The sequence below is a fragment of the Melanaphis sacchari genome, unplaced genomic scaffold, assembly GCF_002803265.2.
Source record: "Melanaphis sacchari strain LSU unplaced genomic scaffold, SCAv2.0 Contig112_pilon_pilon, whole genome shotgun sequence".
In the NCBI taxonomy this organism is placed as follows: domain Eukaryota; kingdom Metazoa; phylum Arthropoda; class Insecta; order Hemiptera; family Aphididae; genus Melanaphis; species Melanaphis sacchari.
Window position 1 is genome coordinate 702,780 of NW_020270434.1, and position 27,604 is coordinate 730,383.

At 23.4% G+C, this 27,604-nt stretch overlaps 1 protein-coding gene across 2 annotated transcripts in view; it reads right to left on the reverse strand.

The window, feature by feature from the left end:
* Positions 1-27,604, reverse strand: part of LOC112603869 (head-specific guanylate cyclase) — a 238,542-nt gene that overhangs the window by 142,799 nt on the left and 68,139 nt on the right. For both annotated transcript variants that reach the window (XM_025352666.1, XM_025352665.1), the window contains one exon: positions 11,147-11,226. In XM_025352666.1, the coding sequence (XP_025208451.1) occupies positions 11,147-11,226 (80 nt within the window). The remainder of the gene's footprint in view (positions 1-11,146; positions 11,227-27,604) is intronic.

The following is a 27,604-nucleotide window of genomic DNA, read 5'->3' on the forward strand; positions in this document are numbered from 1 at the left end:
TACAATAAAAATTCGACACTATATAGTTTTTGTCATTCTTAATTTTCTCACTTTAGTTTGTAATGCAAAATCACGACTCAAGAACATATCGTTATGGTATCCATATTATATTATACTATTTTATTTAAAATTTAACAATTGACAAACGACATCAATTCTAATACGTTTATAGTTCGAATAAAATTGTCTACTGTCCTAACATGCAATTAATGACAAAAATACTATCTTTTTGAAAATAAATTATCTAATATTCATATATGACGTAATATTTGTAACTTTGAATAGGTAATGTAAACTGAAACTATTTTCGAATAGATTCAAGCATATTTTGTTTTATCTTGATCAAATATAGTTGTTTTGAGTTTCTGGTAGTGTTCTCTAAATGTACTTAAAGTAGAAACATTTCAAGTTGTTTCCATATCAAAATTTTTGCTTCATAAAGTAAACATTAATAGTTTACAAAACGTGATAATAAATATTATTGTTAAAACTATTAACGGATTTAATGCATTGATAAATTATTTTAACTATATCGGTATTGTATACTATAGATATTTTATCGTCACACAGTAGGGTTAAAGTGACGAAATTTTGTTTTACGAAATATTTATTAAAAATCATTGGTCACTGTGTGGGTGCGCGGTTGGTGACCTCATCAATGTTGGTAGTTTGTGGCTACAGCGGTTGAAACGGATTATGTCTCCCGATCTTGTTTTGCCATTTAGTTTCCGATAAATCAACAAATCTGAAAACAGCAACTGCCCTACCTACTGCCACTAATGTCACTGATTTATTTATTGGTTCGTCTGTGGTACGAGCTTTTGGAGACCGATCAGATTGTAACTGTGAGCACCTGCTGCGCGTTTCGACGAGATTTCCCAATCATGTAGGCGCAAACTCGACAAAATCCAAAAATCCATACTCATAAAAATAAATATCTATTTTAAATATTTAGAGGTAACTATACGTGTTTTTTCACCGCTAAAATCTATATTCGAGAACGACCTTGTAATTAGTATGATAGCATTAGCTGAACATGTAATAACTGATATACACTGTGTTCCATGTCATTTCAGAATATATAGTATATTATTATAGATGTAGGTACATTTTACATACAATAATATTCAGTTTAGATAAAAATTTTTAATTTTCACATATTGACATAAAATTTTAAAAATAGCTCGTTGTTAAAGATATTTTTATTTTTTTTTTTGTGTTTATTGTTAGATTGTATTTATTTACAACTATTTTCCTTGTTGGTTATTATTTATAAATTATGATAATTATCTATTTATAAAATACTTTCAAAATGTTGCTTATAAATTCATATTTTACAGTATTTTTGATTTTTTTCTTATAGATCTATGCTATAGGTTCATGCTATTACTTGGCTATTATTATTTAAGCCTAAAATTCAATCTAATAGCTAGTTTATTACGACAAACGTTATTTCGTACAACATCAAACATTACACAATCGCATATACGATCCAATTGTAATCTAATCCGTTGTAAACATACAGATATAGTCAAATTACACAAAGTCTAAAGCTGATAAGAAAACTAAACAACTCCACACTTGGTTAAGCATTAGTTTATAACTCAGTAAATCGTACTCTTGCCCATTAAAGTGGGAATTTTCGCTTTATGGTTGTTGGAAACGGTGGCGTATAAAAAGCAATTATACACATTATAATGACGTATTCCGCAAGTATAATGGGAAATAATAATAAAGTTTGTCGTATTGTCTTAAGATCATTATATTATGGATACGAATCTTCTAATTGTTTATAATATTATTAAATTATGAACAATAATGATAATAATATGCAATATGTGCATAATTGAATTTATCACACCAAACCTAAGTATGAAGAGGCCACATTTTAATAATACAAATATAATTATTAATAATTTCACAATTACGACAGACGCGTCATAACCCATTATGTTAATGATGTATACCTTAAATTTGAATGAGTATGTATATTATATTATTTGAAACAATAAATATGAAATTTTATTGCTATCTTAATAGATACATTGTATAAAAAACATTAGAGGTTATTAGAATTTATTATAATAGTTTAAACTGTTGCAATAATAAGAGGATGAAACAATATACTTAATTTTGTGTAAAAATACAATTGAATTATGAAAACTATAAGATGAGATAATGAGGACAAATATTAATCTTATTGTGCCATACTTTTATCCTATAACAAAATTAAGCATATTTTGAGTTATTATTTCATATTGTGTTCTTAATTTGATTTAAATAAATAACTAATACTTAGTTAAGTAAAACTAGTGATATATATATTCTATAAAATATATTTTTTTTGGAAATTAATCGGAAAATTTTAATAATAAACTTACAAATTTACAGTAAAATTGATAAATTTATACTAAAAATGTATTAATAGTTTGTAGAATATTTGTATCAATTATGTTTTTAACAGTTATTTTCTTTGATCATTAGTCATAATATTTAATCACTTATTGGTTAATATAATTTTATAAAAAACTCCAATTTATATGATAATTTTTATCTATAGATAAAAAATATAAAATTACATAAATACATTTTCAAAACTGTAAAAAATACCTACAAATTATTTTTCGCGTACAATTTATCTTACTATTAACATTGTATACGATAAAAAATGATTAGACTCACATCATTAAATATTATAATAATATAATTTTTGTGGTTAGGTATTGAGGTTTTTTTTTTAAAAAAAAAAAAAATTACTTACAGAAAATAATTTTAAAAGCTGCAATATTTTTTTTTTTTCATGAAAGTTATCAAAATAAGTAATATTTTAGTCTTAAAATTTAAGTATTGAAGTATACAATATTTTTTAAGGCATCTTTTAATTTTACCCAATGTCAAAATAAGTTTTATTAGTTAATGAATTTAGTACATAAAAATGATATACTATTTTTATCTTTATTTTGCTATTAAAACCGAATAAAATGTTTACAGCCAACTATAAATGTTTCGATAAAGAAAAATACAATTTAATTCTACAATATATACACCACTTGTTTAAAGTAGGTCATAAATGCAAGTTTTATGAGAATTTAAAAATACCATTTTGTTTATTTAAAGCTATTTATACCATATATTCAATATTATAAAAAAAGGAAATGTGATTTTTTTTATGGTATACAGGTACTTACATTGATTTAAAATAAAGTATTAACTACAAGTAAAAAAATTCTAATTTTTTTATACTAACGTAGATTTTTGCATCTTCATGATTAAGTTATAATTTACTTCATTATGTTAACGTTTAAAAATTTAATATCTAACTGTTTGAATAGTATCAGTCTTAAAGTTTTAAAATATTTAACTGCAGATGTAGAAAATCATAATATAAATATGAAATAAATAAGAAATTAAATCATATTTTCTTATTATGTAACTACATAACTTAATACAATTTTTAAGGCATTACATTTGTATAACTATCATCTATATTAAAATATGTGTATTTTTTATATAATCAGAAATAGAAATATATTGTTCAGTTATAAAGGAAAAATATACAATAATGTAATTTTTCAAAAAAAAAAGACACATAAACTATACTAATTTAATATTTAAAGATTTTATCATTTTAAAATAATCATGTATGTTAAAAGAACCGATTTATATACAATATAACGTATTATACATCTAACAGTTTAATATGTAGTATTGTTTATATCTTATGAAATTAGGAAATTACGACCATTCGCCTATCCAAAACGAAAAGTTTTGATAGATGAAGATATGAAAATTGAAGTTTAAAATGATTACCGAGGAAATTAAAATGACAATAATCAGGTAAAAAATCTTCAACTTATATAAAAAAATATAGACGTGAAATACATTAATAATAATAATAATAAAATCTTCGAACTTATGATTTAAAAATCTATTGTTGTTCTAAAGTGATTTTGTTCCCACGTATGGTAAGTATTTCTAAATTATATTTTAGTTAGTAGTTACGTATTTGACATTTTGATGAATGTTACTGGATGGTTAGATTGAAGATTAACCATACAAATAATGGTTTTAATAATCTTTCGTATGCAGGATTGGATTTACCATAAAGGTATTATATTGTTAATTTTTTGTTTTTATTTTAAACATTTTTATAATTATTTTACAAATTTTAATTTTACATATAAATCACTGTGATGTGTTTTTTTTTTTTTTTTTATAACAAATAGACAACTTTACGAGCATTAAAAAATAAAGATAAAATTAATTTGTTAAATAGAGTGTTTATTAATTTAAAAATAATTTAATTTCAAACATTAACTTAACAAAGTATTTTAAGTTATTCTGAGCACTTTGCTTTATTACTCTTGTTAGTGTCTATTATTACCTATTGTAGTCCAGTATTTCAGCATCAAATATTAAAGACAGACATGTAGACTTTGACTAAAATGTATAAGTCAATGAGTAAAGTTTTAGTTAAGTTCGGTTTCGGATATTGTTTATGTTTGTCCGACCAAATATGGATTGTACCTTTTAGTTTTTCTTATTTAACTTAATTTTAAGGTAGCTTAATATTTAGTGTAAAAAAACTTTCAGCTTGTTTTGTGCAAACTGCAAGTTCGTTGTAAAATATCATTATTTAAAATTGAAACAGTCGGATTATCAATTTGATTGTATACGTTTATTCTTTATTTTCTTTTTATACGTAAAACTGTATTTTTATTAAAGCATTTTAAATTATTATGTAGAATGAATCATTGAATGTAAATGTAATAAATGTTCAATAATATATTAGATGGACTTAAAAAAAACATAACATAATACGTATTATTGTTGATACATGCTATAATTTAGCGAGTTAGGTTATATTGTTAACGATACACGAAAGTATAATAATAATTTATAATACACTATATAACTAAGTTTTTACTATATAATAATAACATATATATTTAAATAATATTAATAATACTCAATTTAACTGAATACATTTTTGAATCTTAAATTGGATTGTGTTGAATTATCTTGATTTAATAATATTGACGAATAGATCGCTTAGAAATAATTTTATATTTGGAACACGGTTGGGTTTTTTAAACCATGATTAATACATGAATAAACTAACTTCCTCAATGTCTGTTTGATTGATTTTTGTTAATTTAATTGAATTTTAATACAATTGGTAAATATAAGGGAAATTATAACGAACACTAAACGAACGAAAGTGATTCACCATTCACTTAACAATAGTTTTTAAATGTACAATTTACGTTAATTGTATGTTATCTTTTATAATTGGAATAAAATAGATCACGGATTAAAATTTTTGAAAGATTATTCCATAAAGTTGCCGATTATAGTATTCTGAAAGATGTTAAATAATTATAATGTTTCATTTTAAACATTTCATACTATCAGTTCTGTATTTTTTATTTTAAAATTAGGAACATAAGCAGGTTTTGTATTTTAGTTTCAATATTTATAACTTTATTTTTTTAACAGATATTATAGTTAAGAATTAAAATATAAATGAATATATAAAGAAAATGCTTAATAACTTTGAAAAGTAAAAATCTACACATTTCATAGTAGTATAAGTAATTAGTTATTCGCGATAAAAATAGTTTTTTCGGTTATTTTTATTCTAGTTCAACAAATTTACTTCAATATACCGTAAATAAGAATTAATTTTTTTTTTTTTGAAGCTTAAAAATTAAAATTAATAAAAAATAATATTACTTATACGTTTTAAATTTTTTTTACTATTTTTGGACATTCATTTGTCAAATTTAACCATTTTTAATATTTATTTTACATTAATATCTTGATATTATTAACAAACCATCTTTCTTTATTATATCACTAAAACTGCGATGAAATTCGTAAAATATATTTATAACAATGAATGATTATTTTTCAATCAATGTAGAAGTGAAACATTTTAATACAGAGCTGTACAATGTACATCAATTGAAATATTTAGTGACAGCCACAATATAATTAGCTATAAAAACATTAAATATTAGAAACGTTGAATTGTTACTAACATATAAAATATTGTTTTATTGAATGTCATCAGTTTTAGATTTTTGACAAAATCTCAGTTGTTTTTAATTTGTGTTGAAAACAATAATATAGCAAGAAATCTTACGGTAATAGCTATAATTGCTGCAATAAATTTGAACAAAACTCATAAAAAATGATGTCCATTTAATAATAACAATAAAATATAACTACTACATACAATTACTTTCACATCAATTAAAAACACTTATATCCACTTTTAAATTTAAAGTAATGAATGAAGTTCTTTAATGATAGCACTAATGGTTAACAAACTTTTGGTCCATAAACTTTAAGATGAAAAATTGATGAAACTTATAGTTTGTGAGAAATGTTGAGAACCTAATATATATTATTATACAGTTTACGTACTATTAAGGGTCAAATTAGGACAGGCCAGTATCCCATCACATCTACTTCTATTCATAAAATCATATGTGTATTTTATCATAATAAAATTATCACGTACTTGCATTATGAAGTTACACAAAATAATGAACTAAGACTGTTACAACGTTTCATAAAGTGTACATGATCTAATAGTTAATCCGTACTATTAGTTCCTTAAACAATAAAACAATTGCAATAACATAGTTTTATTTTAAAATTATTATTAATTAAATAAATATTATGTTTTTAAAATACATTATTTGTTCTTGTAATATTATATATTTTTCTGATGGTGCTATGGTAGTCAAATTAAAAATCAGACAATTTTTTAATACATAGGTTGCCTAGTGTATAAAGGTTTGAATGGAGTTTTAAATTAATGATTACCTATTTTAATGTAGCATGAAAATAATGTTTCTGTTTCATATATATATATATCAATTACTCATAGAAATGTATTTATAATCACATTTAAAAAAAAATATAAAATTATCCTAATAAATTAGGATAATTTTAATTTATTTGTTTCACAATTAAAAATAAGACCTAATAAATATCTTAAAACGTTAATAGTAATATATTTGAGAACAAAATAATTTTTTTTTTTTACAATTTACATGTTATTCCAGTGTTTAGTGTGTACTGTATTATTATATTAATGTTTATGGTTAGATTATAAATAGCAATATTGAAGATAGTTAAGTTATATAATTATTACAGAGACTTATCGATTTGTTATTTCACATCGATAATATTAAATTGTATTAAGTTTCAAACAATTTTACTTATACATATATATTTATATACAATATACATACTATAATTATAACTCAAATTGTATCGACGAAAAATGAACAAATATAAAATATAGCGTTATATTATATTGACGTATCTCGGTTTTAGTGTACCTCAGTTCGATGGAAAATCGGCCTCGTTTTATGAACTGATTCAACCGAGATGGCAATCCGCCTATAGCGAATTGGATGTAGCTCTTGGTATACTTGTTATATTTTTGAACGTGATTCAAACTACTTTTTAAACTTTACTGATATCGCTAAGAATAATCTTTGAAACTTTCATCAAAACTGGTCGAGTAGTTTTTGAGTCTATTATAATATATGAACATACAAACATTGCCTTTTATTATAAATTTAATTATTCGAATAACGTAAATTAAATCAAATAGGATTTTCATTTTCTTGAAAAAAGGTCTAACGGCTACACTTAGAGAATCGATTGGTCTATATCAGTATAAGTATTATACTAATAATTATATAATTGTTATTATATTAATTCAAGAGTACTTATTACTTATATTATGTCAAACATAATATACTTTTATTTTTAATTAATCGCAGTATTGATTTAAACATTAGTGACTAAATGGTATCAAATTAATAATCGTCAACTATACACGACTATACTGTACAACTACTCGTATAACAAATGTCCAAGAATCTAGAATATATTATCCAAGGAATGCGGGAAATACGGCGTAAGATATTACTCCAATTGATATATTATAAGAGATTTAAAGTGAACACAAGAGCATATACAGAGAATATAAAGGCCTAAACTGGAAAGGCAATATTTATGTAAACGAATAAAGTAAATTAATTGAACTAGCTACGCGCCTACGAATAGGAATTGTTGTATTATTAGTTGACATGAAAATAATTAAATGTTCATGGTAAACACAATAATGACCCTCTCTCGATAACTTGTATGAACAACATTTTAGTCACAATTAATTACAAATGAAATACTTGATATTTTTTTTGTGAACAGGGAGGATTATCTTCTCATCTTATAACCGTCCTTAAGTGAACATTAAATACAATATAATGAAACACCGTACCCCTACTTATACGACTATTCTACTTATCTAAATCCAATGTAACAAATAATATTATAAGAATTGAATAAAATAATATATATCAAATGCGAAATCAATAAATACTAATTACTAATTAGTTTTTACCAGGAACACAATGTTGATGAATTAGCTGGACAACAATAAATCAAATTTTAAAATGATTTCAACATAAATTTAATATTATAATTATATTAATGTTCCAATAATAATACTATAAAAACATCTATATATCTTTTTAAAATATGTCATTTTATTTAAAATAACTGTGTCTATTATGTGTTATAAAATAAAACACATTTCGTGACTCAAACAACTAATAATAACTGTAAGCTAGTTTTAGTTATAACTATTATTACCAAAAAAATCTTAAAACCTGCAAAATATTAAAATGAAAGTTTTGCTTAGAAACAAATATTATAAACTGTTTATTGCATTAGAATTGTTTGGCAAAAATTCATCGAGTTTTTGGAATAAAAATCTTTAGTAAATAACATATATTATGAAATACATTGATATACATCAATTATAGAGTTTACACGTAAAAATGTAATCTTAAAAATTAAACATGATTAAATTTGTTTGTAAATAAACAATCATTGCAAATAATAATCATCTGCAGTAACTTATTATTTAATTAAAAACTTATTTCAAATAGTCTTAATTTCACAAGTATGCTTTTGGGATAATATGTAAATAAATTATTTATCGACAGATAACTTGTAAAAAATTTAATTAGTTTAAACGTCCGTGTCACAAATCAGAAAAAAAAACTATTACTGGAAGTTAGAAGAAATGATGAACAGCAAATTAATAATAGTAATAGTGAAAAAATATTATGACAGATTCCCATTAAGGATCGACGTCGTAATTTATTTAACATTTTCTATAGTACTGAAATAGTTTTATGATTGAGTTTTTCGATCAGTTCAAGTGTCGAATAATGGTAATATATTATGGTTTTCAATGTCCGTTTGTAGAAAATAAATCCTTGCAAATTTTTTTTCGATTACAATAATATTGGTACGCATTGACGACGACGAAATAAAAATTAAATAACAAGAGCGAATAATTTAATGCAATATTAATATACATTTATTGACTGAAATTTTAGGCGATCGCTTAGAAAACAATTATCATTATTTTATTTTTATCCCACTGAATCTCAACTTAACCTTACCGTAATAAGTCAACTAATGCTCATCGACAACCAATTGAATTACTCGTGTCTAATACACAAAATATATAAAGATATTAGGACTGTTTTCTTTTTTTTTTTTTTTTGTTAGTAAAATGACTTAAAAATTTAATATGGAATGTATTATACATTTTTACTTAAATAAAAATTAGCAAAAACCAAAAACTTATTTTATAAAGTTATACATTTAATATATGAAAAATTTATGAAAACTTGCAAATTATTTTACAACACAATGTTTATAATTTTTTCTATTTCAATTGCTGATGGTTGAAAAATTGCATATAATACAAGGATACATTTAAGTTTTTCTTATAGAAACTTTAAAACCATAAAAAAAATAAATATACATTATTTTAAATTTTTTACAATTTTGAAAAACATCGAAATATGAGTATTTAATGTGTATTCATATTAGAAAATATTAAAAAGTTAACTTATATATTATATGTAACAGTAAATGTTTATATTGTTTGAAATAAGTTTTTTTGGAACTAGTGATATTTATACTCCGTTACTGTAAAGCCTTAGGACCTTATAATATATACATTTATACTAGCACTATAAGAACTTTTGAAGGTAAAGACAATGGACATTAAATTAACAACAGTAGGTACAACGCAAAATATCGTTGTTGTCAATATTTTTATAACGAAACAAATGTACATACAAATCGTAAATAAGTTAATATTTAAGTCACGATAATAACACACATACGCGTACTACCGAGATTTCTGTCTTAGCGATACTTGAAACAGCAGTTGCCTCTCCTCCCGTGGGTGTGTATGCGGCGGTCATAAAAGGTAAGTATGTTTTTACTTCGTCATATCTCACTTCATTGATTCGACGTACTTTAATCACTAACTAATCTTAAATATATTTCTGTGTATACTTTATAGAACTATATAATGTCTGTCTATATATTATGTATATAACAATTGTGTAGTGTTGTATTAACGTTATTAGTATTGTTCATAGGTAATAAAAACAATATAACACCTAAAACCTAACCGTTAAATCGTATTTTGTCATGAGAAAAAATTGTTTTAATCTTAATTCCGAAAGGTTTCAATTTAAGAATTATTTATCCGAACATAATATTAGCAACTGACCAAGCTATTTATTGTTATGGAATAGTGCCAGAGCAATAAAATACAATTTTGGGTTCACTACAAACCACTTATAAACAGTTTTTCTCGTGATAATATACATACTTTTTAGAGTAGAATACTTAAAAAAAAACATGAATATCATATTATTTTTGTAATAGACTATCAAAAAATAATATTTTATAGAGTTTCAAATTATTTTTTTTTTGTTATTCAATTACTATAACCTCTTAATCTGAGTTTAAACAAAATAATTTAAGTGTTTACGTGCATAAACTATTCAAATTTTATAAAAATGTGAAGTAATATATTATTATAAAAATAAAATTCTAACATTTAATTAATACAAACTTATACTTATTTTACGATTAAAATCTTGATCTATAAAAACACACTTAATTTTAATAATATAATTTATATTTATTATTTTATAGATCTTTTAATAATAAATTGAATTCGTTTCCATACTATGCTATTAATAATGTAGTAAGGTAAATATATTGATATTATACTCACCAAGTACAATTTGTGCAGAATCATACAAAATATCTAATAACTTAATATCAGAACTTGAGTGATCACATGGTAGCTCGTTCCTATAAAAAGATAAGTAATAGGAATTAGTTAATAATTGTTATTCAATTGTTAATAATATAATAAATATAATATATTTTTGTCATTGATATATTTTATTGTATTGATTTTTTTTTTTTACGCCTTTATAGAAAATTTTTTGCAAAAAATTACTATTGAAATATTTTATACTTTAACTATCTATATTTTTTAAATGAATAACATATATTTTTAAATATTCAAAATGAATTAAACCTTATAATTAGTTTCAATTGTATAAGTTTTGTAACATGTTTTAGCAAATGAAATATTTTTTATCAAATTTTTGATTGTTAAGTAATTAAAATTCAAGTCATATAACATAATTTTCAATATATTAAATTATTTTGCAATTAAAAATTTCATATAAGTTTTGAAAAAAAATATTTGAATACCTTCGTCCGATTTTATCAGTTTATTTTTTGGCCATTTATTGTGCTACAGAAACAATCTTTTGTAATAAATTCGATGTAAATAAAATATATATATATATATATATACATTTATATTTTTTTTTTTTACCCTCGAGATCAAGATAAACATATAACGGATGTTATTGAAATTTCTAGGTGGTACTGTAGTACACTCCGTGCAATATTCTTCAGAAGAAATGGTGGATAAATAAGAAGGAGAGAACAACACGCTCATCAATCAGTGTCAAAGGCTCGTTGGTTCTTTTATCTCCTGTCTTTCTCTATATCTTTCTAGTCGTCTACCCTTGTTTTCTCCATTCTCTAAAATTTCCCACACATACTAAGTTTCTCTAAGACGTCCACACAGTTAAAAGTGTTGCAGCGTCATAAATGCAATTAATATGAATGATGTTTTTTCTGTTTGGTTTTTGTTTTTTGTTAAGTGTAATTTATTTGAGTTTTACGAGTTTTTTCCTTGCCTTTTCTTTGAATACTTTTTTTCCCGGTTTTAATTTAACGGTAATTAATCATGTCTAAAGTGTGTACTGCAATGTTTTCGTATACACAAAACATGTCACTGGGCTTTATAAAACATTAAGGTAAATTCGATCACCGAAAATATAATAGAGATAATTATATATTAATATAAATAAGTAATATACGTGTAAAATGCACGCTATAAGATGATGCCTGTGAACAAAATCCAATCTATACAATGATCTTATAAATATGTCACAAATAATTATTGTTAGTCATTTGTTGTTCCAAAAGTTTATGGTATATAACTTAATTCCAATATTTATTATCATAATCAAACGTCAAGTCTGACGATAAATGTACAAAATCAATGTGTGTGTGTCTAGTAATATTGTTGGATTAAACCTAAAAATCAACTAAGTAATATTATAATAAAGAACTGTTTAAGAATATAATAAGTTATCAATAGCTTATTTTAAGTACAGTCGGCTAATATCAACCGACTTAGAACGAAGTTTTTCAAGGTATAAAAAAATACTGGCTCCATATCGAAGAACATTGGGTTTTGAAAATTTAAAAAAGTTGTATACTGTTCAACTTTTTAGTGCAATTTTTAATATTTTAAATGCAATTTCGAGTGTATTTTAATGCAATTTTTAATATTTTAGGTGAAATTTTTGGTATATTTTAGTGCAATACTGCAATCAATTTTACTAGTATTTTAGTACTTAAACATCCGTGCTCTAATGATAACATTTCTAAAAAATAAATATAATAATAAACGTTTCACTCTCGTTGGATTCAAATCTAACAAACAATAATATTGACGCAAAATACAACTTAAAATGAAAAAAAACACATTTTAGAAATTCAATCTAATATGTTAGTGTTGGACCCTGAAGTTTAAACATCATAATTTAATAAAGAATTGAGTTACGCCAACGAATAAAATATAGAAAAAAAATACATTTTAAAATTACATAGAAAAAAATCCCTAAGGGATAGTATATGTGTAGGACCTACGCTGTAGGTATACCAAAGATTTTAAGAAATAACTAAATAATAACAATGAAAACTCTTCTATTTCCTATCAGTTTAAGTATATTTTTTTTTTTTTTTTTAACTTAATTGAATAATAATATTATGGATCAGGAACTAAATATAATTATTATAAAACTTATAAATTAATTAATTTATAATACGTACGATATATTATTGTGTTTGTGATTTTACTAAATTTACAGGATTATTATAGGACACAATAAATACTTAATAGTACGTAATAGCTTTTAAGATTCTAAAAATTGAAGTGACGATACTACTCATTGGTTAAAATGAGTGTACATTTTTACATTATTTTTACGATTAATACTTATTGATTTTCTATGTATAAAACAGTTCAACAATTTTCATCTACCTCTCTTTATATTGATTTTAGATATCTTATTTTTAAATATTTCGAAATAGTTTATGAGAAAATCACAATGAAAGGAAACAAAATTGGTTTTTTTCTATTTAATTTTTTATTTTCTCTAGAAATTTTAAAATGTAAATATTAGTATGTTTTTAACAAAAGCTCGATCGTTTTATTTATTTATTTATTTTTGTTTATAGTGCGATTGAGTGGTTTGTTACAATTTGTTTTAATAAAATATATTATTATATTGTAATAATTATATTCATTTGTTATGTATAAAGTAATCTCGAGAAAATGCATTAATATTAGTACAATCAATTTATATTATGTATTTTTTTTTTTTTTTTTTGAACTTCTTATTTTAAAGAAATATTTTTATTTAAAATTTTATTCAATATCAAAAAAAAAAAAAAAATTATGTTAATAAAAATTGATTACTAGAATGAAAAAAATCTATCCCACTTTATTTTAATAACTATTTAAATTTATGAAATATTTTGCAGTTATCTTTGTACATATACAATATACGTATATTTTATTGCGAGTATGTTACATATATTATTAAATGATTAAAATAAACAGCATGTTTAAAAGACTGTTTAAAAAATGGTATTGAATATTTCAATGACGTTACTATTGTAGCTATAAATAAAGTAATAAATTATAATAAAAAAATATGAAATATTAATTAGTATTTTTTTTAAATTAAAATTCACAGTATGTAAATTTTTAAAAAACTATACACATCAATCAAATATTTTATCATTATATGATTTTGAGATATTATATTTGTCATTATTTGTATAGAAAACAGTAATTTGTTTTCATTTTTATCTCTTTTAGTTCATTATTTATGCATATATACATTATACATACATAGATATATATATATTATATTGAATGGACTTAAATTGTATGTTTACTACCTACCTATTTTAATAACCATCAATATAAAAGACTTGACAAGTATAAAAATATAATGATATATTAATGCATTATAATCTATGTATATCTATTATTATATATTTAAAAAATAATATTTTTGTATATTTTAGCATTCACCTATATTTTTAAAATCATAAATAATAATGGTCTGGCCAAAAAATTAAGACTAAAATTAATAATTATTGAAATAAAATAAATATATTACCTACTTAATAATAATATTTAAAATAAAAACAAGTATTATTTTATTATTTTGGTATTTTAATAGAATATTTTAAATTATTATTAAATATTTAAAACAAGTAAAACATTATATTTACTAACAATAGTTCAACGAAAATCATTGAACACAAACAAACCCAATTTTTATGATACATAGACATTAATGCAAACTTTTATGTGTAGTTACATTGTTATCGTACTAGACACAATGTAACCACCGTCCATGATAATATAGCTTTTACGTAATGGCCAAATATATTATGTATAAACTTTTTTTTTGCAAATTTCAAAACAAAAAATTCTATAACTTAAATATTATGGAAATTATATTTAACAAAAAAAATTTATTTTATAAATATTACAGATTACAAGGTTTAGAGCTCAGTTAATTTTTTTTATTTTTACATTATTTATAGCAATAGCTATAGTAACCTAACTTTTTTTCATCTAAAATCGTGATTCTTTTCATGTTTTTTTTTTTTTTTTAGACTTTCAGGTGAAAATCTTCATGGATGGCTGAACGGGGTTTAGTTTAGGTAAAGATTTATTATTACTTTCTCCAAACATTAATATGCGTAGAGTACTAATTAGAAAGAGGTAGTTTAGGGGTTGTTTTATAATGACGAGGGATGAAAAAATGACTGTCGTTTTAATCTTGAAATTATTAAATGTATACAGTAGTCTGAGTAGTCAACAGTAAAAAAAAGTGTACTCACAAAAAACCAGTTTTTAAAAACGTAACTTAAAATTACATTATAATGGTAAAAAAAAAATATCAAGTTTGTTAATACGATATATTTATAAAATATTCTAGTTTTATAAGACACTTAAAGTTTAAATAAATGTCGTTAACATTTTTTATACTTACAGCAATTTTTTGTTTTAAACAATTTAAATTTATAAAATTATTTAATTAAATTTATTATCAAGAAATATGCATAGTATATTTAATTAAAATACGTATAATATGTGTAGATACTATAAAATATTACTGCCGTGATTACAAGTACGTGGTATTGCTTTTGATACATTATTATTATTTATTACAGTATATTAAGCAATAAAAATCAATGATTTCAAATGAAATAATTTGTCCTACTCAACAATCAATCATTTACGACATATTGTATTAACAAATTATTTTTACGATTTAAAATGCAAACTACAAAGCTACAATTGATATATTTAAATATAATAAAAATATAAATTTCAGTTAGTTGTATTTCTTTTATAAAAATGAATTGATCTGACTGAAGGAGATTTATTTGTACTGTAATGTTTAGTAATTTAAACATGGCTTTCGATTAAATCGAATTTCATCAATATTAATTCGAATTGAATAATGCGTATTAATTTGTGTGAATAGCAGGAATTTTGTCCCGAACAAATTCTATGCGTTATTATTCTGGCGAAGATTTTATCTTTCAGCTACTAATCTGACCGATGCGTGACAGCAACTGTGTCTGTGTCAGCATTGTAGATTAACTTTGATACATATTATTATAAGCCAAGTTAAAATGTATATTCCAGATGTATTACTTGTGTATGCTAACTGATATGGTTTTTTAACTACGTATAAACTAATGCAACGTATCAGTAAACTAAAAAATCTGGTACTAATAATCCGTCTGTGTTTTAAAATAATTTTTATTGTGTATTTTATATGTATTTTCATGGTACTTGAATTAAATTTATTAGTCATTAATACTATATATTATGATTAACAAGGATAAAACATATCCCCCCCAACAACAGGTGTCTATATTTGAATTTATGATGGTTAAAACATACAAACTAAAATCCCGTTTTATTGTCATGTAAACAGGATATAGTTATCAATTATTACTGTTATTATTATCATTTCATAATTTATAGGATCATTTATAATTCAAATTAATTTAGGAGTTTTGATAAATAAATATATCAACGATATATTATTTTTAAGTTACATAATTAAATTTAACAAAAAATGATTTATTATGTTCGTCTTGCAACCACTGATTTAAGAACATTAAATAAATAAAAAATTATTTTATTTTTATAGTATAGGTTTATTTAAGCTTTGATGAAAGTATAGAGCTCCAATTTAAGTTTTAACATTTAAATTTTAATTATTTATATTTTTATAGTAAATAATAATTCATAATATTGGGTAGACATAAGTTGAATACTCATGATTTGCTAAAAAATTGTATTAAACCTTTGGAGCAAACTCCTTTAAAAGTTCATTTATTTTCCATGTGCATCTTAAACTTAGAAAAAAAATATAAGAAAAAAGAAAAAAATAGTACAATACTTATTAAAATGAAATGCTCAGATAAGTATAGAAATTTAAATAAATAAAAAAAAAACAAGATAAAAGTATAAAAGTAAAAAATCCATTTAACAAATAAGATAGAAGCTATACTTTATAAGTAAAAATGCAATGAAAAATTAAGCTTTTAGGTTAGGGTTAAAGTTAAACACAGTAAAATATAAAAATGTCAAGTTTCAATTATAACAATTGATAATATAATATAATTGTTCAACAAAATTTAATTTTTATTTTGTACGGATTCCTATTTTGATCTATTTATGTATAATATTGTCAATGTTTTTTTTTTAATATTATTTTTTAAATAACTTTTCTTGAAATAAAATAAAATAGTATTTAAAAAACTTCAAAATATAAAGATCATTAAATCATGATATCACAAAAAAAAGGAGCATAAAGTAGCTGCCACTTGAAATGTACATCACAAATACAAATCAATGTAAAAAAACGTACCCATTCAGTAAATATTCTTACAGGATAATGATATCAGGATAATTAATATAGAGTTTCAGCATTTTTAGAGTATCGACCATGTTCAAAAAAAAATTTGTATTTTCTTTTCTTTATCGATAACAGTTTTTTGTCTTGAAATAATACATATATATATATATATATATATATATATTACGTCTTTGTTTGTGAATCACACTTATTGGTAATGTACACCTTTAAAATAAAATACTTTTTAAATTCCTAGCATTCAGTATAAGCCGTTGTCATTGTATTTTATTTTTCGGGTCAGGTCGACTTGTACGCTCTTTTGATTTAACTAAAAAGAAAAATGTATAAAAGTTTCCTTAGAAAAAACGATAACTAATAATAATGATACTTTGATAGAAAAATAATGATGAAAAACTGGCACATTTGTAGAATTATTCTCTTTTTTATTCGATCAGCATCCACCATACTCTGGGAACTCAAACATAATTTGTTTTAATTTTATTATAATAAATGTAATAGTCGGATAGCCGTCGTTGTGTTTTGTAATCACCACCTAATCTGTTTTGGACACAACAACCCTTGGGGATAATTAGATGCCAAATTCACGTTAGGTGCAGTGTACGTATATAGAAGTATGTATATATACGTTCTCTTAATAGTTTTATTGATTATTAGTATTATTATTTTTTCGTACATACCTACCTTTATTCTTTATTATATTAAAATCCGCATATTATCAGTAATACTAAGTGGTATGCATCAAACGGAACGATAAAAATAATAAATAATTACTACCTGCGTGGTTTTTTTCCAATTTATTTTGTGAACCAAAGCTATTCGGTATCAAATTATCATAATTTTAGCTCACCATAAAGCCGTATCTAACAATAAAATAAATATATTTTTCTCTTCTACATACTTACGACGAATGTAAACAAATAAAAATAGTCTTGGCGTCTGATTTATTAGCGACAATATTCTACAGACTAGTCAGACTGATAATTACCCACCAACCTTATTATTATGACCTTATTATTATGTTAATTATATTATGTTTAAAAATAAACATTTAAGTTATATAACTTTTAAGTTCAGTTTATAAATATATGTATTTTATTTATAATTAAAACCAACTTTTGCTTATATATTTTTTTTTCCAGGAAAGACAGTGTAACAATAAACTTGCTTTTTTATCTACCCTAAGGTCCAAATGTCTTCAATTCTTGAACAACCCGCGCCCTTGCGGCCATCGATCAATATTTGTTAACCGACATTAATATAGATGTATGTCTCATACGTGCAGCCTTGTATTTCTGTTAACGTTTTGTGGAGTATCGCTTCAGATTGTAAACTATTATGTATATGTATGTTATTTCGTTTGCTATTAATTAATAATTTGTGGCGATGACTGATAACCTTTTGGTGATGGTCACGCATAAAAAATAAGTGGTAGAGTAGAGTTTTTGCACACACATTCAAAAGTTATAACTAATATAAGCTACAAGCAATATCAGTTTTTATGGTAATGGATATCATCCGAATAGTGTAGAGTTTACGGAAATAGTTTAGAAAATATTAATGAACATATTATTTTATTATTTAACATTTAAATATAGATTTTTATTTTGTGAATTCTCATACCGTAGCCAGTAATTAGGCCTTGTAGTGGTAGTGTCTTTTATTTATATATCTTTATTTTAATTATATATATATTTTTTACGATCAAAGCAAAATCACTATATTTTCATGTTTAATGTTTGTATTACTTAAGTTCAGGAATGTCTAATTACACCCCAAGTGTATTGTAGAAAATATGAGTGTCTAATGTTAATTTATTATGCGTCCAAAAAAGTATACATAATAAATAACACATCATTATGTATCGATAATGTAATAGAGTGAGAGAAGAATGTTTTTCAAAAATCTATGAGTGTTAAAATATATTAGACAATAAAACAAATATAAAAATGACCTGTTCTTTCAAAAATCTAATGAACCTAATACATATTTTTATTTTTTAACTATCATTTTAGCAAAACGCGCTTGTGGAAAAACAATAAATTACAATAAACTTTTAAGATTTTTTCAACTGATAAATATAGAAGATGCACGATTTGAGCACTGGAATATTAATTTTCCGTCATACCCTTAAAGTCTATTATGATGATTACCAAAATGTTTGTTTTAAGCATATTGTAATAATATAAGCGTATATAAATTATTATAAGTTATAACTATTCATAGTTAATTTTTATATATTAAACAAAAAGTTCTCTATATTTTACATTAATGACATTACAATAACATGAAAACGAAGTTTTAAAATGAATACAATCATGTCATAATCAAATATTACAGTTAGACTCCTTTTTTTTTCATGCTAACAAAATTAAATAATTAATTTAAAATATGGATTTCATTAAAATTCAATACAACCTAAAGTAACATATAAGTATGTATTTAAAAAAAAAGTATGAGCTTAATATATATCAAAGCAACTAACTTACTTTGGAAATGAATTATATCATGATTATGATTAGTAAACGCCATATTAGTTACAATCGTTTTAGTTAGTTTTTTTACTTGAATATAATTATTGAATTTATACATTTTAGATACATTTTGATAGAGTTGTTTTTTTCGAAGTCAATGACACCCAATATAGGTACATAAAACGTACAAAATGTATTCTTAAAACCTACCGATTATAATATATCGTTTAAAAGTATATTGTCAACCTATCACAATCACCACGACCATCAAATTTTTTGAGTAAAAGCTTAAAGCTGCATTACTATTTTATGTCTAAACAATGTAAAAATAATCTCACATTATCTATGTAAAATTGTATTGTCATTGTTATCTGCGTTTCAGAGACGTTCGTATACATGTATCTAAAATACGATAATATGTTTAACAGAGATGTGCTTTTACGACGGAAACCGTTTGAACAGCCACGACAATTTATCGTTTGCTCACAATATTATGTAATATTTCTTACTGCACTAGTATATCTATATTAGTATAGAGTACCGAGCTTAAAGCACGGAGGTTATTCGAGGGTCACTGAAACCTTTTGACGTCGAGCTTGTCCTCGTACGTGCGGTTAACGCTTGGTCACGCCGGAAAACGCTGTCGAGTCGATTCCGAATGGTAATAATAATAGTGATAATTCGTGTCGTTTTTCTATTGACTATTCAAAGAAGAGGAAATATTAATTGTATATACTCTCCGATTTTATTATTCGACAGCCTACTATCGATGAAAAAAAGACTCTTGCCGAAGCATATTAATTCGATTTCAAGAGCCGACACAGTTTTTATTGTATGTTTACTTAATATTATTAAAACCATACTATAATGAAATTATAATATAATAATATAGCCAAAAACAACAGATAATAAGAATTTTTAAGAAAATAATAAATTTTAATTGAATATTTGGTATTTTGCTTGTTTAAATAAATATTTGTTCAACAATTGAAGTAAATTGAAATCTATTAACATAGTAAAGTTGTATAACAAAAAAGCTGTACTAGCCAATAGGATATATATTTCGTCTCTATATACTTATAAGTAAAATTAGCAACTATATTTTTCTATTTTCTAGTATTACTTTTGCAATAGTATTATACTATGATTATAATGATATGGTTTAGTAATTTTAAATTTTATTGAAGCTATACAAAAATTAATTAGGCTTACAATTTATTTAAAAAATATATGTGTATATTTCATACGGTGATACGATTAGTTAAAACAAATTATGTTTATTTAAATAAATTATAATTTATAAGAATCAAAATTTATCTTGATATTGTATCCAATCATATAAGTGATAAACATTGATGATTTATTAAATCTGTATAAAGCGTAGAAGTTTATACAGATTATTACTTATGAGATATGGTTCGATGAAAAATATGTTAATGGAACCAGAAAAATTTCAAATAATTGAATGAGAAAAACATTATAAAAGGCTGACAATTATATTTACACACATTTTTTATTTTAAAAATAATATATTTAAAGTATAAGCTCCTAAATTATTGATCTCTGCATATTTTGTTTGGTATATATAAATTTAAAAAAAAAATACTATTTTATTTTAATTAAAACAAACAGTTGTATTATGCAGTTTTGAGTGCATATCTTAAACAAAACAGAAGTATTGTTTACATCAGTTCTGTAAAGAATTTCCAAACTTGAATTTCTAGAATCCATAAATCCTTAAAGAAATTAAAGTACGTATAACATAATGAGCACACGATATTATTTCAATTAACCTATTAGTTATTTTAAATTAGATTATGTTGTACTTCTGATTGGATAAATTTGTTGATGAATTTAAATTAAGTGCTAACGAGTCATAAATAATAACCGTCTATAAGAAAATCGTGATATATTGTATGTAGTATGTACCTATATCGGAAAATTAAATAATGAAAATATTTCGATACACATGGGCAACGGATAAAATTTGTTAAATACGATTAAGAACCATTATTGGACAAATAAAAATAAAAAGGATGGAAAAAATGCATTGTATAAACAGTTTTGTATACTTTATATGCATTAGCAGTGAATTAATATAGTTTGTTTTTAAACAATCTATAGCACAATAATTTTATAAAATTTCTCATTAAATTTATGTCTTCACAACTCGATTACCAACTTGTTATAGAATATATTCAGAAACTAACAGAATGAATGTCAAATTTTTCATCAACAGCATGGTCAAGTTAGGACGTGTATTATAATAATAATATGAAACAATTTTAAATTATACGATACTTCTATAGATATAAAAATATAACTCGCTTGTTTTGACATCTATGCTTTAAACAATATATGGGTTTGTGATGTGTGACCATTCGTAATCTGTAGATGGAGGTTTCTATTTATTTTAAGATATCGGGTTGAGAGGGCCAAATGAGTGTAGTATTTTTAATTTAATTTAATTTTGATGTTATTTGTATTTATAATGTTACGATGTATTATTGAAAATTAGTATTAAGAAATGTGAAAATGGTTAAATTAATAAAATTTAATGATTGTATTGCTTTTTGTAATTGATTTTATTTCGTTCGTTGCCCAAAATATAATTAGCATTATTTATCAATTAACATCCATAAATATAAATACATGTTTAAATATGTGAAAAAACTTAAAATAAATACATACTCAATTTAATTGAATAAATTCTTGGATTATAAATTGCTGTCAATAGAAATACAATATCTAATTTTAAGAAAAGGATCTACTATAAAACAAAAATTATTAAAAATACAAGTATTACATTTAACTTAGAATAATATAGTAACTAAAATATTTTGGGAGTAATTTGGGAGTAATTGGATCTAGTAAACAGTATACCGAATATAATTTTGTTTCCTAAATAAAAATATTCTTTAGCAATAAATCAGTGCTCACATGAATTATACTGAACATAAAATTAAAAAAGTCCAAGTGTATCAAAATAAACAACAATTTTACAAAAAATATTCAACTAAACATTCTTACATATTATGCAGATTGATCCTTACCAAAATTTAAAGCACCATTTCTACTAAAAAATTTTTAAATACCTAACAAACAAGTGGTTTCTATTTTTAGCTATCATCAAACTGATTTAGGCTTACGATATATAAGTGCGGGAATCGTATCAGCATATTTAATATTGAATTAGAATAACAACGTTATCAAAATAATGCCTTTTTACCATTGTCGCAACATACTGATTTGACCAACATGAAATCATCAATCGAGATTTAAATATATCACTCATTTAGAAAAAAATCTATAAGTATGTGTACCAATAAACTTATAAAAAAATTAGAGCTACTCACCAACGCGATAACTAAACAATATCTTAACAACTATCATGGTATTAGGCGTTAAAAATGCCTTTCAATTGACTTAGACTAAATACTAAAGAAAAAGCTAAACATGCTATGTATAAATATATATTATATTATTATCTTAAAACAGTATATTTGCACGCTAAGTAATTTTAGTAAAAAAAAAAAAGAAGAAATATAAGTAAAATAGCAATGGAAAAATATTTAAGAATATAAAAATTTAAAATTGTTACAGATGATTGCCCTGCTATACTTATCTTGTCCTCTTCTAAATTTGCTTAAATTTATTGATTTCTCCAATTTTTTAAAGGTTTCAAAACAATAAAACCAAGAATATTTATAAATATATTTCTTTACAACCCCACCACTCGACTATATTAATGGTTATTGATAGATAGTGGGACTAATAACACAAAAATTGAGAATTTCATCACTACTACTATTTAAAAATAAACAAAGAACATAAAACAATGCTAAACAATTAAAACGGGGTTTTAATATATGACATAATCGACAATATTAATTACCTGCCTCAAAGACAAATTACACAATTTTAATTTACAGTTTTAATACATAAAGATATATTTTATTTTATTAAATGTTTCAATTTATTTAAAATAATAAGTCATACTTAAGTCTAAAAAAAAACACAAAAATATTTCAAATTGTGTCTTCATCATTTCGATTTTGATTTTGTTTTTTTTTTTTTTTGTTTAACTATTCATTCAAATGTTTACGAAGTCAAAATCTTCACATAAAACTCATAGATATATACTAAATTATATATTATTGTGTTACGTACCAATTACACATTATGTAGATTTAATTATTGTATCCATTTTCACTTGATTTATTATTATTATCAAACACAATGGACTGTGAATACCTAAGTTTTAAATCTTGGTTATATTGTAATTACATGTAATTATATGTAATTATTTTGCTACAGACTTTTAAAATCGTATTATCTATGAGAAAATGAGTGTGAAGCTCAAAACAAACAGACGACCAAAATTTACGACTTTAATTAGTTGTGAAAATGTGATAAATTAGAACTTAACTTCTAAGCCTGCAGAAAAAAATATATATATAATATTGCCAACACAACATTTTATTTATTCTGATGGCTTAACATTAAATTTCAAATAATAACTTTTACTAGGCCTACAATAATCATAATTAAACTGTCTAAAATCTCTATAACACAAATAAATACTAAGTATTTAAATCCCAAAAATAATATTAATTATTGACGAATTAAAACAATATATAAACGAAGTAGTCAATTATTATTAAACGTTTTAAACTGCTTTGTCCGTGAAAAAAAAATAATAACACAATGGTTGAAAACAATGTTTTTCGACAAACAAATAAAATACACAAATCATAATACAAACGTAATAACAATAACATAAACTGCGTAGCAAATAATGAAATAGGTGAATAACTTTACTATACAAAACATACATCTTTAGTATAATAATATAAATACAAATAATATGATATCGATCATTCAATTAAGTATCTATAGTGATACAATATGTAAATTAAAATCACTGTTAAATCACAAGCTTTATGCACGTAATAATGAACGCACTATGTTTTGTCACGAACAGTATCATAATATTGTGCCTGCGTTCAACTTAAAAGCATTCGCATGCGTCTCTATTATGAAAACGGGCAATAAATAATAATTATTTGCTTGCTTTGTCTCGTTATCGTACAACACTCAAATTGCGTGTAGAAGCTTTCAAGAACGCTATGCGATGGCGATGGCTGAAAGCATTTAGATAATTAATACCAAAACGTCAATATTCTTCATCATTAAAACCGCTCAAGCAAAATACACACAAATGATTCATAGTCATAACAAATCTACGAATGCGATATTTATATTATTTATAGCGAAAAGACTTTTCCTGTGAACAGGCCGTTATAATTACCGCGAGTGCGTGTTCACATACACATGTTGTATGCCCAAAGGTTATAGAAACGTGCTGAATCAAAACAATAAATAACAATGCGATTTCCGAGGGAAAGCGGATTATTTATCTTAAATAAAATTTCAACTCGACTGCATGGGTAGATTTTATAAGCAGTTTTCATTCCCCCGAGATGTTTTGTCAAAGGTTGCCAAGGCACATCATCAACCTGCAATCACTCTTCTGTTTCGATTCCAATATTTTAACATCACATTTTTATTGGTATTATTTTTGTTTTTTTTTATAATCCATTTAAAGACATCTGATTTCAAAAACCCAGATGTTTACGTCTAAAAGATGTGTTTTTAAAATTCATTTATTTTCAAGCACTTTCTTTAAAATCACTTTTTAAGCTTATCCTAGAAGCTTTCTGAAAATACAAATGTCAAGTAAATATTTTACAGTGCTTTGCATATACGAGATAGAACTATTTTGCATTCAGTATTCACGCAGTATTATTATTCCAGTAAATCCAAAACATAGAAATGTCAAAACTATTTTTACATTTTAATATGACATGATCATATTTGATGTTTTGTGTAATTCATTTAATGCGATTAAATACTTGTTAATTTGTGTTGCTCGCTTTTTATAAAAACATATTTAAACATATTTTAATTTTTGACTATGCATTATGTCATGTTATAAATAAAGCTTTTTTTTCCATAATTGTTAATTTTTGCAATCGTAATTAAGAATAAACTTTATTAAATAACCAATCGATTATATATGTTAAAAATGACTAAAATTTAAAAATACCATATTAAATATAATAAAATAATAATACACAAAACACGATATCATATAATAATAATTGATGTAATACATAACAAATCATTTGTTAGATCGGTAATGCATTTTTCAAATTTATTTTAAATAATTATAATTCTATTTGTTAGTCTATAGCGAAGTTATATCACTACGTCTCAAATCGATAAGCAAATAGAATTATTACATTAAATATTAATTAATTTCCTATTGAAAATGCATCAACAAATCTCGACTAACAATCTTACCCGTTGCTCAGATAGTACACAGGATAAACTATAAATAATTTCCACTGAAATATTTGGCATGCCTAACCATGTGTAACTTAATCTAACCTTACAGTAGGGTTAATAGTTGGCATTTTAAGTTGGCATTTTGCAATATGTTGTGTTATTAAAAAATATGATTTATTTATTTGTACGATACATTATGAGTTGGTAAAAATATAACTAATCTTATTTGATTTTCATACTTTTTTTTTTTTATTCAGTTAATTAAATAATGATTATAATGTGCTGTGAAAATTTTACTTTAAATAATTGCATTTTTTCTTATCTTTTTTATACGATTAAATGTAAAAAATATAATATAATTAATAAGTGTTCTATTTATGAACTATTTTAAGTTTTCAATTTTTCAGATTATATTTTAGGGCAAGTACTATTACATATGGGTTAAACGTGATGTTATTTTTATGTTAACAGTAAAAACTTCTGGAATTTAAGATAATTTTTTTTTTTTTTTTTTGTGATAGCCAGAAACGGTTATCTATAATATATATTCTTTTAAAATAAAAACAAAATTTTTATGCTAGGTATACAAAAATTATTTTTCCCCTAACTGCAGATGTTATGAAATACATTTGTATCAAATTGTTATATTTATACTACAAAAGTTATATTATATAATTATATTTTTATGTAAAAAAAAAAAAAAAATGTTTACCGTTTTTTAAGGACAAAAATGAAAACTAAAAAACAAATCATTTCAATTTGTATAGTTATTATTAGTCAATGAGTGAATGGTCAATAATCCTAGAATTTTACCCATACACATTGTCTGTTGATGTCTTATTTTTTTTACATTAAGTAACGTATAACATCATTAAATAATAATAATAATGCATAGTATATATTTTTTACCTAACCATTAAACTAAATATTTATTAAAGTATTTAATACCGTTGGTAGAAACTAAAAATACAGAAAACCAACATATTGTATAAAAACACACAGCTATGAGAGTATCATGCATTCGTGCAGTTATCAAAAAATATGAAAAACAACAGTTTGCCCTGGGGAAACAATAATGTAACAATGCATATTTCTAAATGATAAAAGACACTGAAAAACTAAAATATATTTTATGTAACACCTTTATATATAAATTTAAAACACTACAATATATTCTGAAAAATTTGACCCATTTATGTTTGTTTAGTTTGTTGTATTTGTTTAATTCTTTTGTCTACGTTACAGATTAATTGTTAGTCAAGTTATCATAATTGAAGGGTCCGGTGCAAT